At 38.6% G+C, this 15,914-nt stretch overlaps 1 protein-coding gene across 1 annotated transcript in view; it reads left to right on the forward strand.

Moving 5' to 3' along the window:
• Positions 1-15,914, forward strand: part of Entpd1 (ectonucleoside triphosphate diphosphohydrolase 1) — a 98,589-nt gene that overhangs the window by 42,119 nt on the left and 40,556 nt on the right. Inside the window, exon 2 of the mRNA XM_076834149.1 lies at positions 13,443-13,567. Within this exon, the coding sequence (XP_076690264.1) occupies positions 13,443-13,567 (125 nt within the window). The remainder of the gene's footprint in view (positions 1-13,442; positions 13,568-15,914) is intronic.

Here is a 15,914-nt window from a genome sequence, read left to right on the forward strand (position 1 = left end):
ATTCCTGTGGTCTCCACATTGCCTCTACATTCTATAGGGAGCCTTGGGTTTAAAGGAACTGTCTATCACACCTCAGTGATAAAAAGTATGAGAATCCCATGAAATCTAAAGTGTGAAAGATGGCTGTACAAGACACAATACCCATGTGTTGGGCTGGGGTTGTGGTCCAGTGGTAGAGCACTTGCCTTGCATGCATGAGGCACTGGGTTTGATCCTCAGCATCACATAAAAATAAATAAAATAAAGTTATTGTGTCTATCTACAACTAAAAAAATATTAAAAACTACCCATTTATTAACCAGCTCTTTTTTTTTTTACCTTGTAGAACAATTGATATGGCAAGATAGCATGGTGAATATGAAATAGAGTGAGGAGTTTGTTTGGTTATTTTAGAGGGGGCTTTCTTCATCACTGTGGAGAAAGAACTTTCAGTGAAAATTCTTTACTTAAGCCCATAGACCAAGGCACTTTCTCCTTCAGGCCCTGTTAGAGATACACTGACAGAATTTTTTTTTTTTTCTGATTTTGCCCCCCACATTTTTGGTGGCACATTTTAGTTGTACGTGCATACAATGTAACAATATTATTTGCTTAATATCATTTCCCAGAACTTTCTCTTTCTCCTTCTTCCTCCCACCCTCTGGTCCCTTTCCTCTGTTTTACTGATATCCCTTTGATTTTTAAAAAATGGTTTTAAAGTTTGTTCCAATTATTTATACATGATAGTAAAATCATTTTGACACATAGTATACAAATGGAGCACAACTTCTCATTCCTCTGGTTGTACATGGTGCAGAGTCACACCAATAGTGTAATCATACATGTATATAGGGTAATAATGTCTGTCTCATTCTACCATCCTTCCCATCCTTACAGCCCCATCCCTCCCCTCACTCCTCTCTGCACAATCCAAAGTTCCTTCATTTTCCCCCACCCCCCACCCCCATTATGGACCAGCATCTGCTTATCAGAGAAAACATTTGGCCTTTGGTTTGGGGGATTGGCTTATTTCACTTAGCATGATATTCTCTAGTTCTATCCATTTACCCGCAAATGCCATAATTTCATTCTTCTTTAAGGTTGAGTAATATTCCATTGTGTATATTATCCATTCATCTGTTGAAGGGCATCTAGGTTTAGATTATTCCATAGTTTAGCTATTGTGAATTGAACTTCTAAAAACATTGATGTGGTTGTGTCACTGTAGTATGCTCATTTTAAGTCCTTGGGTATAAACCTAGGAATTGGGATAGCTGGGTCAAATGGTGGTTCCATTCCCAGTTTTCTGAGGAATCTCCATATTGCTTTCTAGGATGGTGGCACGACTTTGCAACATCACCAGCAATGTATGAGAGTACCTTTTCCCCCATATCCTCACCAACACTTGACAGATTCTTTTCACTGTCTTTTTATTCCATGCATCTGATCCTTTCTTCATTCAGGGTACAGTATTGAAAAGGACACTACTTTCTTAATCACATAATTTATTTGATGGAATACTGAATCAGAAGACTGGATACACTTTTTTAAAGTGTAAGCAATTTTTGTTGATTTAAAAAAAAAATTTTTTTGGTATCAGGAATTGAACCCATTGAGTCACATCCCCAGTCCTTTTTATTTTTTATTTTGAGACAGGATCTTGTGAAGTTGTTTAGGGCTTCACTAAGTTACTGAGGCTGGCTTTGAACTTGCAATATTACTGCCTCAGCCTCAGGAGCTGCTGGGATTACAGGTGTGCGCCACCATACCCAGCTAGTGGAAATTTTTTGTAGGCAGGTACTTTTGTTATGTATTAGTCTTTGTAGTTTTGCTTTTGGAGGACACTCCTATCTGAATGTTAAGGGAATTTTCTCTCACCCTTTTGCCTTCTTCCTCATCAAATAAGTACAGAAAAAAAAATTAGGTGACTTTTATATTGTCTCTCTAAATCAGTCAAATCTGTGACATTGTCTCTCTAAATCAGTGACATTGTCTCTCTAAAATCTGTGACATTGTCTCTCTAAATCAGTCAAATCTGTGACATTCTTGACTGGAAGTAGATACAAACCAATTTAATTTGAGTTTCACATACTCTGAGTGTTTTGGAGAGAGTCAACTGTTTAAGTATCAGGTGATCTGTGATGAAGTTACCTTAGACATTTGGAAGTTTGACTATATCTTATCTAGAAGACCATTCCCTCTTACACTGATATAACACCAGAGGAGCTAGGGGGAGGTAGCAAGTTTCTCTCAAAATAAAGCTTTGAATCCATCCAAAGCTAGGTCAAGGAAGACCTGATAATTCTGCCCAAATAGTACAGGTGAGATGACATTGATCTGAATAGAATGACTAAATAGGACCTAGAGGTGGTTGCTTGAATTAATCAGATTGGAATGTGGCTGACAGGGTGCTAGAATGGGCAGTCAGCATACCACCATTGCACAGCTGGAAACCCACTATAAAATTTTCTTCTTCAAGTCAAAGTCTTTTAATTTTCACAAATTTCTCTTAGGAATATAAATTACTTGGTGTGGTGGTGCATTCCTGTAATCCCAGTGGCTTGAGAGGCTGAGGCAGGAGGATTTTAAATTCAAAGACTGCCTCAGCAATTTAGCAAGGCCCTCAGCAACTTACTGAAACCCTGTCTCAACATTTAAAAATAAAAATAAAAAGGACTGGGGATGTAGCTTAGTGGTAAAGTGCCCCTTGGTTTATTCCTGAGTACAAAAATGAAAAAACAAAAAAAGAAAAAGAAAAAAGAATTTCAAATTGCTTGAGGAATTAAAGAAGAAAGGGAGGGAAGGGGAAAGGAAGAGAAGGGAAAAAAAGATTGGAGAGATGGAGGTGAGGAAAGTCACAGTATTATTCTTTGCAGAAGGGAGTTGACATGTAGGCTTGAGACTGCTGTCCTTGAAAGGGACCTGCTAACACAGTTGGTCCTTAGCTGGTGTCTGGGAACTTGGATTTAGAGAGTTCCTCCCATTCTCAGAACTGATGGAGATGGCTTGCTGTGCCTCGATTTTCAAGCAGTGTGATTTATGCTGGGCATCTGCTTTCCTTCTAGGAGTCTGACATATTGGTGTGTATGGCCTCCAGTGAAAGCCTTAGACACTGGGCCTTTGGCAAGCTTCCTTGGTAGACAGTTTACACATGTCACAACATTGCTGGGGAAATTAAACATGTCCTGTGTGTGACTCCATGGGGAAGTTACCCTTGGAAGCTTGTTCCTAGTTTCCCCAGTCTTGGTCCAATGTATCTTTTCTCTGTTGATTTTGGCTTCATATCTTTCCATTGTAATAAATCATAGCCATTAGTATGATGATATGTTGATTTCTGTAAGTTCTAGCCAATCATGAAATCTGCAGTGATTTTGGGAACCTCTGATACACATTCCCACAGCAGAACCCCAGGCTCGTTCTTCAAAAGTTACTACAGCTACTACTGTTTGTGTGTGTGAGTGTGTACACACACACACACACACACACACACACACAGATTTAGTTAGACAGAAAACATAGTAGTCTCAACTTCCTTGATGGCTGTCCTCAGGAGGAGGAAGTAGAGATGCAGAAAATCAGGAAGTTGATTTTAATTTCAAAGTAGTTCTGTTTCATTTTTAGAAATATTTAAGTGCAGGTTTTTATATGGATGTTTGTAAATATTAAAGCATGGAATTGCTGGGTTATATCATAATTATATATAGTTATCCCTCAGTATCCTTCAGAAATTGGTTCCAGGATACCCTGCAGATATCAAAATCTATGGATAGTATAAGATGGCATTGTATTTGCATATAATCTGTGCACATCCTCTCATATATTTTACATCACCTCTAGAATACTTATAATACTTAATCCAATGTAAATGTTATGTAATTAATTGTGATACTATTTTTTAAGGGATAATGATAAGGAAAAAAAGTTTGTATAAATTTAGAATAGATGTAATTTTTTCCCCATTTTTTTCTTTTTCTGTTTTAGTATCCCAAATGTTTTTGATCTGCAATTGGTTGAAACTGGAGATGCAGAGCTCACATATGGAGGACCAACAATTTTTAATTTCATAATAAGCTGCCAAACAGTTTTGCTGAGTGGCTGTGCCATTTTTTTTGTATTCTCATACAATATGTAAGAGTTCAATTTGACTCACATCCTGATCAAAAATTGATATTATTCACATTTTATTCAAATTTGGCCATTTTAATAAGTGTGTAATAAATATTTTTATCATTTTTTAAAAAATTGCTATTCAAATAAAAGGTATCTCATTTTTTCATTTACATTTATTTAAGGGTAATTATAATGCATTTGATATGTTGAGAATATTTCTTTTCTTTGAATTGTCTATTCATATTATTTACTAATTTTTCTAAGGTTTGGTTGATGATTTTCTTAATGACTTTAAATGACTTATATATTAGGGAAACCAAATGTTTTATAGTTGTTGAAAACATTTTTTTTCTATCACTTTTGTTTATAGTATTTTTTCTGCATGAATCTTTTCATGTGGTTTCTGAATTTTGTATCTCATGAGAATAAAAATGAGGAAATAGAAATGAAAGAATTTATGCAGACAAGATATAGAAGACAAGGGACTTCAAGGCTAGGCAGTCTGAGTAAGTCAGTTCATGCTGCTTCCATTATTACCCAACACTAGTGATAATATGACCACTACAGATTGCTCACTCTCTGCAAATACCCACAGCTTGTTGACAAATGCAGCTTCTCTAAGAAAGGGTAGAGTCCCCAAGGCACAATTTTTTTATTTCACATGTGGAAGAAGATTCATTTAGTAGAAGCAATGTGCTTATTGCAGAGACCATCAATACACCAGATTGTTATGTCTTTTGGCTTGGACACAGGGAATTCCTGTCTGCAGACTCAGTGACATCACTTTGCCGGAAACAACCCTCCTCCCTGTCAGCCCTATGCTTAAACATGGGATTCCTTACTGACCACAAAGACCTTTTATGTGTAATGTAATCTATGGGCAGAAGAATTCAGGAAAGCCAAAAAGGGTCTGGGTGAAAGGAGTGGGTGGGGGGTGATGGGAGGAAGTTAGAAGAGGGAGAGGGGGAGTTCCTTTGCTTCCTCATTTCTCATACACAGAACTTCTATTGGCATTTGATTTTTGCAATAATCAACATTTTTATAGTCACACACAACCAAGTGGCTGATAATCTTGAGAAGAGCATACCAAGCAAGAAGAATTGTGGGGTGGGCATCCTGGGATTGGTAGAATCTGATTTGGAGGAAGAGCTTTTGGGGCACCTCACCCCATCTCCTCTGTCTGGTTGTTCCCTATATAGCTCTTCTCAGCCAAAGCTGAGTTTCTGAGGGGGTCCATTTAGTATCAATCAGGCTATGCTAAGATAAATGTGCTCCTTTTCTAGCTAAAAAAACTGTGAACAGCTAATTTAAATTTCAAAGAGTAGAAATAAAAGATCATAAATGAAAACCATTAACTCCTCTGAGCTCTCTGGTTCAACAGCTCTGTGGAACATGGATTATTTATTCAATTGCCTTTCTACCTCTCTCCCTGTTCTCACTCTCATACTCTCCTTCCTCTATAATCCCTGGCTCTGTCTTCTTTGTCTTCTTGTTTGTGTCTCCTAACCCTAAGTCCACCTTATTTTCCTTTCCTATCCTTTGCCTTTGTCCTTTAACTAGCTGTTCATAATTGAGGGCTTGACATTCATTTTTAGTTTTTATTGACATTTGTAGTACTTAAGCAAAAAAAGAAAAAAGGCAGGGAAACCTCCCCTCTAAGTTAAACAAACTGTTTTGTCCTTGAGTTTAACTCTGGATAGATTAATTAAAAGAATAAGAGGGGTGTGAAATAGAATAAGATCTCTTCTCCTGAATAGAACTTGGCCAACTGAGAAGGAATGAAGCTGAGTAATTTCCTTCTTTTTTAAATATTTATTTTTTAGTTATAGGTAGACACAATATCTTTATTTTTTATTTTATGTGGATAAGCTGAGGATCTAACCCCATGCCTCGTGCATGCTAGGCAAACATTCTACCTTTGAGCTACAACCCCAGCCCTGAAGCTGAATAATTTCTACACCTCTCTAATGTAGTACAATACTTGAAGGCATTGGAGTGGAGTTGAAAGACTTGAATCAAATCCCTCCTCTGCCTTTTATAAGATGTTTAACTGAGCAAGTCCCTTAATTTTCCCAAGAATCACAATTCCAGGCTTCTGCTATTTAACTCTAAACTTCAGACTATCAGAGATCAAATACTCCATGATTTAATAGGTAGAATATTGATGGTATCATCAGTGAGAACATTCTAGACTATCCCTCAGCCAAATCCTTAATGCCAATAATTTTTCATTAATGGATGATGGAACTAGCTACTACATATGGTACCATGCTCCAAGTACTGTGTAAAACTCAGCATCAGTGTAGGGTAGGGTGGTGGTTAAAGCCTGGGCTCTGGAGTCAGGGTACCTGTGTTTAATTCCTAACCTAACATTTACATGAGTATTACTTTGGAATAGTTATTCACCTTCTCTGTGGTAGAGTTTCCTCATCTGTAAAGTGATGGTAATGATAACCTCATTTGGAAATAGGGTCTTTGTAGATGTATTAAGTTAAAGATCTTAAGATGAGATCATTCTGGTTGTAAAGTGGGCTAATGATTGATGTTCTTTGAAAAGAGAAGGAAATGGGACACAAGGAGACACAAGGGGAAAGGCCATGTGAAGAACGAGTCAGAGATTGCAGTGAGGCAGCCAAAAGCTAAGGAATGCCAAGGGACCTCAGAAGCTTGAAGCTTGAAAAGACAAGAAAAGAAGCCTCCCGAGCCTCCAGAGGAAGCAATGTCCTGCAGACACCTTGGCTTTGCACCCTGGCTTCCAAAATTGTGAGAATATAGCTCTGCTGTTGAAGCCACCTGTTTGTGGTAATTTTTGAGGCAGCTCTAGGAATCTGATACAGATGTTTGCAGCTGATAATAATCATACCTTTACATCATAAGCTTGAAGTAAGTTAAATTAGTTATAGTCCCCCAAGGATTATTGCTAGGGTTAATCATCTTGTGAGGTAGACATATTATTATTTAAAGTGCTAAGAGTAGAATCAGGATTACAGTAAGAACTCTTTTAAGTATTGTTATCTCACTGAATCTTACATAGCAACCATATGTGGGAATACTATTATGACTCTCATTTGGCACATAAGAAAATAGAGATTTATAAAAATGTGATTGTTTTAGTCAGCGTTTTTATTGCTATTACCGGAAGATCTACAAAACCAATTCAAGGAAGAAATTTATTTGGGGCTCAGGGTTTCCAGAGGCCTCAGTCCATAGATGGTGGACTCCAAAGCTCTAAGCCCGAGGTGAGGCAGATCATCATGGTGGAAGGAAGAACATCATGCCAAAGGAAGACAGCTCATGACATGGCCTCCAGAAAGCAGAGAGGGCTCTGCTCTCCAGGACAAAATATAAACCCCAAAGATACACTTCTGCCTCTTCCAGCCACTTCCTATCTGCATATAATTACCACCCAATTAATCCATATCAGTGGATTAACACACTGATTAGGCTAAAGTTCTCTTAACCCAATCATTTTACCTCTAAACTGTTTTGCATTATCTAATACATGAGCATTTTGGAGACTTCTGATATCTAAATTGTAAGCTTGTCTTGGACTCTGCTGCAGCCTTAACCATGCCCCACAAGTCTGTGCAGTTGGGCTTTCTGCTGATGAATCCTGGACAGTGTTGGCTTTGTGACCTTTCATGATAACATTACTTGAGGATACACTCCCCAGTGGTGAACTATCACGAAGTTCAGAAGGTATTGAGATGATTGTCCCATGTGATGGTGTTTACTCCTCCTGGATGTGTCTCTCTGGCCCTAGTCTTAGCATAAGCTCTGCTATGACAAAGCCAGACTCTGTCTACTGGCTGTGTGGTCATCCTATGACCTGACCTCATTGGTACTAGCCTCAGCATCTCAGCACCATGAGAAGCAGGGGTATGGTGCCCTACAAGCTATGTCATCACTCTCCAGTGACTTCAGTAGGATATGGTGTGGTTACTTGTTCATCCTTAAAGTGCTGAACATAGATTATACAAACTTCTCTAGAAGATTAATATCAATTAGAGAAAGGCCAGACCCTCTCTGGGACCTCCAAGGCTCCACAAGCAAGGCCCATTACCCCTCTGACCATCATTTAGTACTCTCCCTCTCTTTATTCTTCTAGCCACCTTGGCCTTCTGCCCAGGCTCTGTCCTACCTCAAGTCTTTGCATGTGCAATTCCAGTGCCCTTAAATGCACTTACCTCTACTCTTTTGACTCTTACTCAAGATCACCTTCTCAGAGGCCTTTTCCAATCACCCTATCCTTCTTAATCTTCCTTGCTTTTTCCCTTCCTTAGCATTTGTGATTGTTAAGACTATACATTTTCTCTATTTATCTTATTTATTGTGTTTCCCTCCAAACTAGAACATAAGCACCATGAATATGGTGACATTTATCTGTTTTGTTCACTGCTGTACCTCAGAGTCTAGGGAAGGTCTGATGCTTACTATAATACATTCAATAAATAATTGTTGAAAGAATAAATGAAGCTCAAGCCCCTCTTCAACAAGGATAGAACTCTTGAAGTGGTTCACATCATTAAGTATGTAGAAGGAGCACAGGAAGAGAGGACTACTGTAATAATTGAACTTTCTGGGGCATAGAGGGGAACACTATTGAGCCTGATGTTGAAGGAGACAAGAAAAAAGACTTGGTACAGATTGAGGAGAATAAAATTCCAAGTGAAGGAAATCTTATATTGAAAAAAAAAAAACATCTTGAGAATCCAAAATGCACTCATTCAACATGGGATACAACCATGAACAAGCCAGAAAAAAAATCCCTGTCCTTAGGGAGATTACATTCTGGTGGTCCTATGTCAGGCATTCTGATCATGGACACAAAGCAGCAGGAAGCCATCACAAGTTCTTGATCAGGAAGACCCTCAATTACAGAAGATCTCTGCAGCCACATGAAGGATGGATTTGATTGGGAAGGGAACGTAGAAGGGTGAGAGTGCCCAGAATGTTCCATAGTAGAAGATCAGATATGTAGGGCTGATGGGAGTAAGGCAGATGGATAGATATCACTGTAGAAGGTGGGTCTGTCTAAAAGGCCTGTGATAAAGCAACTGAGAAAGGATCTTAAAGCCCCAGAATGTGAGAACAACATAAACATGTGTCCTCTAATGGAGAGGAAGGAAGGTGGCAGAGACCATTGGAGGACTTTGAGTCAGGGAGTTGGGGGAAGGCAAGGCCATATTAGGACAGTTCCTTTGATCTTTGGCCATGGTGCCATCACTGGGCTGTGCGACCACAGGAAGGACCATGGTCCTCTCTGGTCTTATTCACCAGTGCTCATGCACACTTACCATTTTGTTCTCTATAGTCAGCGTGTGGCCCATGAGAAGTTGGAAACCATTTGAATCTAGTCAGTTGCACCGGATCTGTGGAGCCAAATTTTTGTTGCTTTTGTCTGAAATTTGCCACCTGTCAACATTCCAAATCTGTTTATTAATAAGGACAAGTTTTAAGATATTATGTTTTTGGTACCATGCATGCTAAGCAAACACTCTACCACTGAGCCCCAGCCCCAACCCCTACCTGGACTTCATGATAGATGTTTTGATAAGAATCAAAGAACCAGTTTTTCTTTTTCCTGGCATAGCCAATTGTTTTGAATTCAATCTGTGTTTGTGAGAGACACCTCAGAGTTTTTGTTTTTGTTTTTGTTTTTATCAAAGAGGAGTTGAAGTTATTTCCAGGCTCTTTTGCCTTAAACAGAAAAACCCTCTCACTTGTCCCATGAGAGGTAAAACAGGAATGGGATGGAGCCTTTTAATTGTCTAGTATAGAGAGCCAATTCAGAGGAAAAAACCCATTTGGTGAAATTGTTTCTTGAAATTATTTTCTGAAATAGTTTTTGATTGTCTGATAGAAATCACATTTGTGCTATCCACAACACAAATGGAGGGCTTTTCAGGGGGAAGACAGTCTGTGAATTTTCTGTAGTAGAACTTGACTATCATTTGGTGGATCTGAAAGAACTCTAGGGGCCTAAAAAAGGGGAACAGTGACCAGAATAGTGTGTGTGTGTGTGTGTGTGTGTGTGTGTGTGTGTGTTGCTGAGGACTGAACCCAAGGCCTTGCACTTGCTAAGCAAGCACTCTACCACTGAACCACACCCTGGCCCAGTGGTTCCTTTCAAGAGCACATCCCAGCTTTGTCAATTTGACCTGATGTCTAGCACCACTTCCTGGAAAGAGTCTGGCTTCCTGCATGTGAAAACTGCCTGCCACATGGCCCATGAAAGACAGCAGTTTCTCCTCTGGGTAATCTGGCTGGTTCCATGAAAAACAAACAGCCATTGTGTTTTTTCTTTGGTACTATAGCTTTTGAAAATCATCTATGGAAAATACTTAAACTTTCTCTCTGACTTGAATCTTATGTCTTGAATAAGAAATAAGAATATGCCGGGTCTGTGGTGCGTATCTTTAATTCCAGATTCAGGAGGCTGAGGCAGGAGGATTACGAGTTCAAAGCCAGCCTTAACAACGGTGAGGCGCTAATCAACTTAGTGAGACCTTGTCTCTAAATAAAATACAAAATAGGGTTGGGGATGTGGCTCACTGGTCAAGTGCTTCTGTGTTCAATTTCTGGTATCCAAAGTAAAACAAAAAAAGAAATAAGAATATGATTAAAGGCTTGAATATATCTTAGTAATGTGGTCATCATTGCAAAATTTGGGCAAATGTGAAAACACGTACATCCAGCTGTTCAGTGAATAACTCCTTATTTGGAGTTAGCAAAATACTCTCACTAGGAAAAGGAAGAAACAGTTATAATTACATCAAGCTGGACCCTGCCTCAGGTCTTTTGCAGTTTTTGTTCCCTGATCCTTATTCCTGGTCATCCAGGCTTCAGCTCAGATATCACAGTCACAGAGAAGTTTCCTTGACTCTCAACCTAACACCTTTTGTCCCATCCATCTATGCTCAATCACTTTATCACATTCCTTGGTATCAGTGTGGCCAGCACCCTGTCAGAGCAGGTTTCTGACCAGGAGGTGTGAGCTGCCTGGGAAAATAAAAAGTCTGAAGTAATCAGTAAGAAATGTGGCAAAGCCAAAATCAATTTAAAATGTGGAGAACCTGATGGGTCTTCCAGTCCTGAGGGGAACTGGAACTACAGAAAAAGGTCCCGATTCTTTTTTACGGGGGAGTACATAAAAGGCAGGGATAAGGTTTCAATGGGAGGCATCTTCTTTCAGTGCTTGTGGTGCTGCTTTCCCGTGCAGGGGTCTTATAGTAAACAGTTTGATTGGCATTTAGCCAACTGGGAAGCTTTGCTTGAATTTGTGAGCTAGGACAGGGTGCCATGTGACTTGGGCATTCTCAAACCAGAGGATTCCCACTGGGAATTCCCCAAATCAGGCTTCCCTGCCTAACGGTTCAAATGTTACCCACTTCACACACAGCTCATGGATGGCTTCCTACACCTTGATTTAATCTCTTCTTAGAATTTATCATGACTTGAAGTCACTTACTTACTCCTTTTCTAGTTTATCTGTATCCCTAACTGGATTATAAACTCCAAAGAGCAGGGACTTAGTCAGTCTTTTTCATTACAGTAATTTGTATGATAAGAATAAAAAATGCCTGAGTAGACTTGGAAGGAAAATAAGATAAGAAAACTGTCATTTATAAAAACAAAACAAAACAAAAAACTTAATAGGTAGAACTTTTTGAATGCTTGAGAGGGACTGAAGCATTCAAACTTCTGCTGCACTTTATTCATCTAAAGCACATGTTTGTTAGATCTGTGTTTGTCTATATCACAGCTTAAGGAATTAAGTTGGGGAATATTTAGGATACTTTTTCCAGATCCCAGATCCCTGGCATCAAAGAGAACATTTCTGATACAACAGTTGTACTAGGATGTTATTTGGCTTCAAATAATTCAGATCCTGTCCTGTGGGAGAATGGGCTCAAAGTTGGTTGATTTAGCAGCTTAAAATGCCATAAGGGACTCAGATTCTTTCTTTTTTCTGCTCTACTGACATTACATTCTAACCAGGCAAGACAATGAGAAGAAGAGAAATGCTTCCTGCTCTGCACCTCTGCCTCAATAGATTCCTTCCAGGTTCTCATGGGCCATAATTAGGAACATACCCACTGTGGAACAAATCACTGGTGAGGGAATGAGATTACCCAACTTGATCAGATCCAGCCTTGAACCTGGGGGAGAGGCAGGTATATGAACAAAGAGAAAGTTCTTTGGGGACCTGGGGTAAGGGAAAAGTATTGTGCTTTGTTGGGCAGCAACAGATAATGAAGTACATAAAACTTTTTATCCTATATTTTGTAGTGTTCGATGTAGTGTGTAAAGACTTGTTAAGGATTCTGGGGATTGAGGCAGACCAGAGACCCGTATAATTACAGATCTTTGTTTTAAGTCCAAGTTTCTTCTGAACAGCATGAGGAAGAATTTTGATTTGTGTGCAGACAACTCCTACTCACCAAGAAAGAGGGCAGAAAGAAACTCGGTTCCTTATTCAGCTGTTTGGATCCCACCCTGTTGTTAGAGAAGTACAGACTGTTCTGTAGAACCCATTCATTTGCATATGCTTCTCCATTTTGTTATCATATTCTTCCCCAAAGCCTAAGAACAAAGTTTAAGGATTGTTTGGGGAGTTGAGGGAGGTAGAAATTGGAGTGTCAGGATGGAAGGAATGGCACGGCCAGACCATTTCCTATTCACTTTCTCTGATCTGTTTATAGCCAATTAAAGTAACTTTTATATTATTCTTCTATTGGAGCTTTTTGTTTGTTTGTCTCTTCATAAGTTGAGACTAAGAAGACAAAAAATAAGGGGAATGATGGCCCAACATATTCAAAACACCTCAACCTCTAGGTTATTACCAATCGCTTACCTTCAAAGGATGGTTGCAATGCAAAGCGCATGTCAAGCCAGGCAATGTCATGGAGAGGTGGGATTTGATGTTTGGTAATATATGCTTAATATTTTTAAAATATTAAACAATTTGTGGTAAGTTTTTAATTAAGGTCTATTCTTGTTTTTCATTATTTGTCACTTGTATTTTGATAGACCCATATGACCTAGTAAACTGCCAGTTTAAGACTCTTCCCTGTCCTCGTGCCTTATCTGATCAGTAACCTAGTTTTGTCTATTTTTCCTTTTCATAACAACTCACTCAGTCTTGGCCCCTGCCACAATACAGGCAAATATATTTATGTTTGAGTTCTTCCTCAGTTATTTTATAAGTGCCTCATGGCTAAAGATAGGCTATTTTCTTTTTTAATGTTTCTGGTAACTTCTGATAACAATCAAAAGACCAGACAGAAAAGTGAGAAAATCATTGTTTATTGATTTCTTATTGATATTTTCTCTTCTGATTTTGGTTTTAGATTCTAATGAAAACAGTTGCACCAAAAATATCCTGGTCATCCTTGGCTTTTCCTGTGTCATATCCGTGATAGTTTTGATCGCTGTGGGGATTTCCCAGAACAAACCATTACCACAAAATGTTAAGGCAAGTAAAATCCATGTGTGTTTGTGTGCGTGTGTCTCTGTGTGTGTTTGTGTGTGTGTATGTTTGAGAGAGAGAGAGAGAGAGAGAGAGGAAAAGCCCCAAGTGGAGTGTGGAAAGGGGTATGAGGATAAATTAGAGCATACGGAAAGAATTGAGGATACAGCTCCCAGTTACAAGTTACAATCCATTGGATGAGGGAGATAAAATGGAAACAGATGCTCATTCTGTAAGAGGAAATGCCTTGATTAAATTAGTATCAGGAAGATAACTGCCTTTATTATTGTTCAGCCACTCAGTAGGTCAGCCCTTCAAAGATGACTACTTCATTAACCTCATCCACACCTTTGTTGTACCATGTTCTATGGTCACAGTCTTATGCTCATATCCTAGGATCTAGTTTTATTTCTACAACTTACTCATTTTTCATCATGGGTCAATCACAACACTGCACTCTGCTCTTTTTGCTCTGTTATTATCACTATCACCAAAATAATAAAATTTATTAGTTCTGTATAAAGCACATCAGAAATCAAAGATTATAGAGAATATGTGTTTCTTATCTTCAAAATATAGAGAAAGCAGGAAAATAAATACAAAAAGGTGAAAGGATGTCTGCATGTATCAAACAGTCATTTGAAATAAATTCTTAGGAAAATTTCTTATGAAATTTCTACATTTAAAGAGCTAGTTAAAGTCATTAAAATCATTAGGCGTATTAACATTCTGTGTTGTATTTCTGCTTCATTTTCAGTTTATTAAAGTCTTGAATTATGTTCATTATTTAATCTGTTCATTAAAAAACAAAACATGTAGTAAATTTATATTTATTGAAAACATACCACTTTAAACTTGCACTGAAGTGAGAGTAAACAAATCTATATAGGTCAGGCTGGTACAAACATGCTAACAAGCACACATGTGCACATGGGCAATGGCATATCCAGAGGTTGACTTAACTACAGAGGTCCTTGAACGTGTGTGCAGAAGTACATTCTCTGGTATTTAAGGTGATGACCTGTGAGGCTGGATGGATGAATGCACATGCCAGGGTTCTGAAACTTATGCCTCCCACCCAAAGCTCTTGCCATAAAGAAGAGGAGTGGGTGTTACATTGGTGTCCTTTTGTCACACAAGTTTGCCCCAGTGAGGCTGAGTGCAGCAGCTGCTCTGTCTAGACAGAAGGCCGAGGCTGTCTCACCGGCCATGCTCTCTTGCCTTTTAATGTTGAGTGATGTTGGCTCTCTTGGCAAAACTTCACTCACAGTAGAAGGCTCGTGACATCTTGGTTCTGCTATTTGTTTACCAGCTCCAAAAGAGCATGACTGCCTTCTTGATATGACCTTTTTGCATGTTCAGTGTTACATCACTGGAGAGAAGGACTGCCCAGAAGGCAAAATCCATGACAGACTCAGGCTCTGTGCTCCCAGTGAATACTTGTGGTCATGGATGACTTTCCTTCATTCACTCTGCTCTTCAAGTCCATTGTGCTTCTGTGTTGTTATGTTGGCCTGGCAAATGGAACAAGGGCTTTGGCATTCTTTCAGTCAAAGGTATGGGTATTTGAAGAGCGGCCACTGACACTGAAATGAATCTTGATGTAGCATTACTGATTTATTTCACACAAAAATATCAATATATGAAAACTAGCTATCTGTTGAGATTGTACACTAAGTTTAGTATGAATTCTGCCACATAAAAAGGAGAAAAAAATTGGGCAATACAGACTCAGAATAGTTCCATCATTGCAGAAAGTTCTACTGGATATTGCAACTTTAGAGTAAACTCTTTGAAATATCTGTGAAAACATTCAAAGCTAGGTTGAATGAATAAGGTATGTGATAAAACATTTTATAAATCTAAAGTAAGGGAAAAAATGAAACATTTTTGTGTGACTTATAGACTAGTACCAGGATCATCCCCAGATATCATGGCTACTAAAGCATATTAGGTGGTTAATTGGAATAATATACAATTGTCTCTCAGTATCTTTGAGGGATTAGTTCCAAGACTGCCTCATAGATTCCCAAATCTGTAGATGCTCAAGTCTTTTATATAAAATGGGGGATTATTTGCATAAAATGACTTTATATCTTCCAACATGCTTTAAATCACCTCTAGATTACTTATAATACCTTATATAATATACATTGTATGTAAGTGGTAGTTATACTCTATTTTTTTAGATAATAATGACAGGAAAAAAATAGTCTTAATGTTTAGTATAGATGCAATTATTTTCTGAATACTTTTGCTCCTTAGTTGGTTGGATCCATGGGTATGGAATTCACAGAGACAGAAGGCTGACTGTTTTGTGTCTACAAATTACCACTTAAAAAATGACATTATT

The sequence above is a fragment of the Callospermophilus lateralis genome, chromosome 15 (genome assembly GCF_048772815.1).
Source record: "Callospermophilus lateralis isolate mCalLat2 chromosome 15, mCalLat2.hap1, whole genome shotgun sequence".
Taxonomy (NCBI): Eukaryota; Metazoa; Chordata; class Mammalia; order Rodentia; family Sciuridae; genus Callospermophilus; species Callospermophilus lateralis.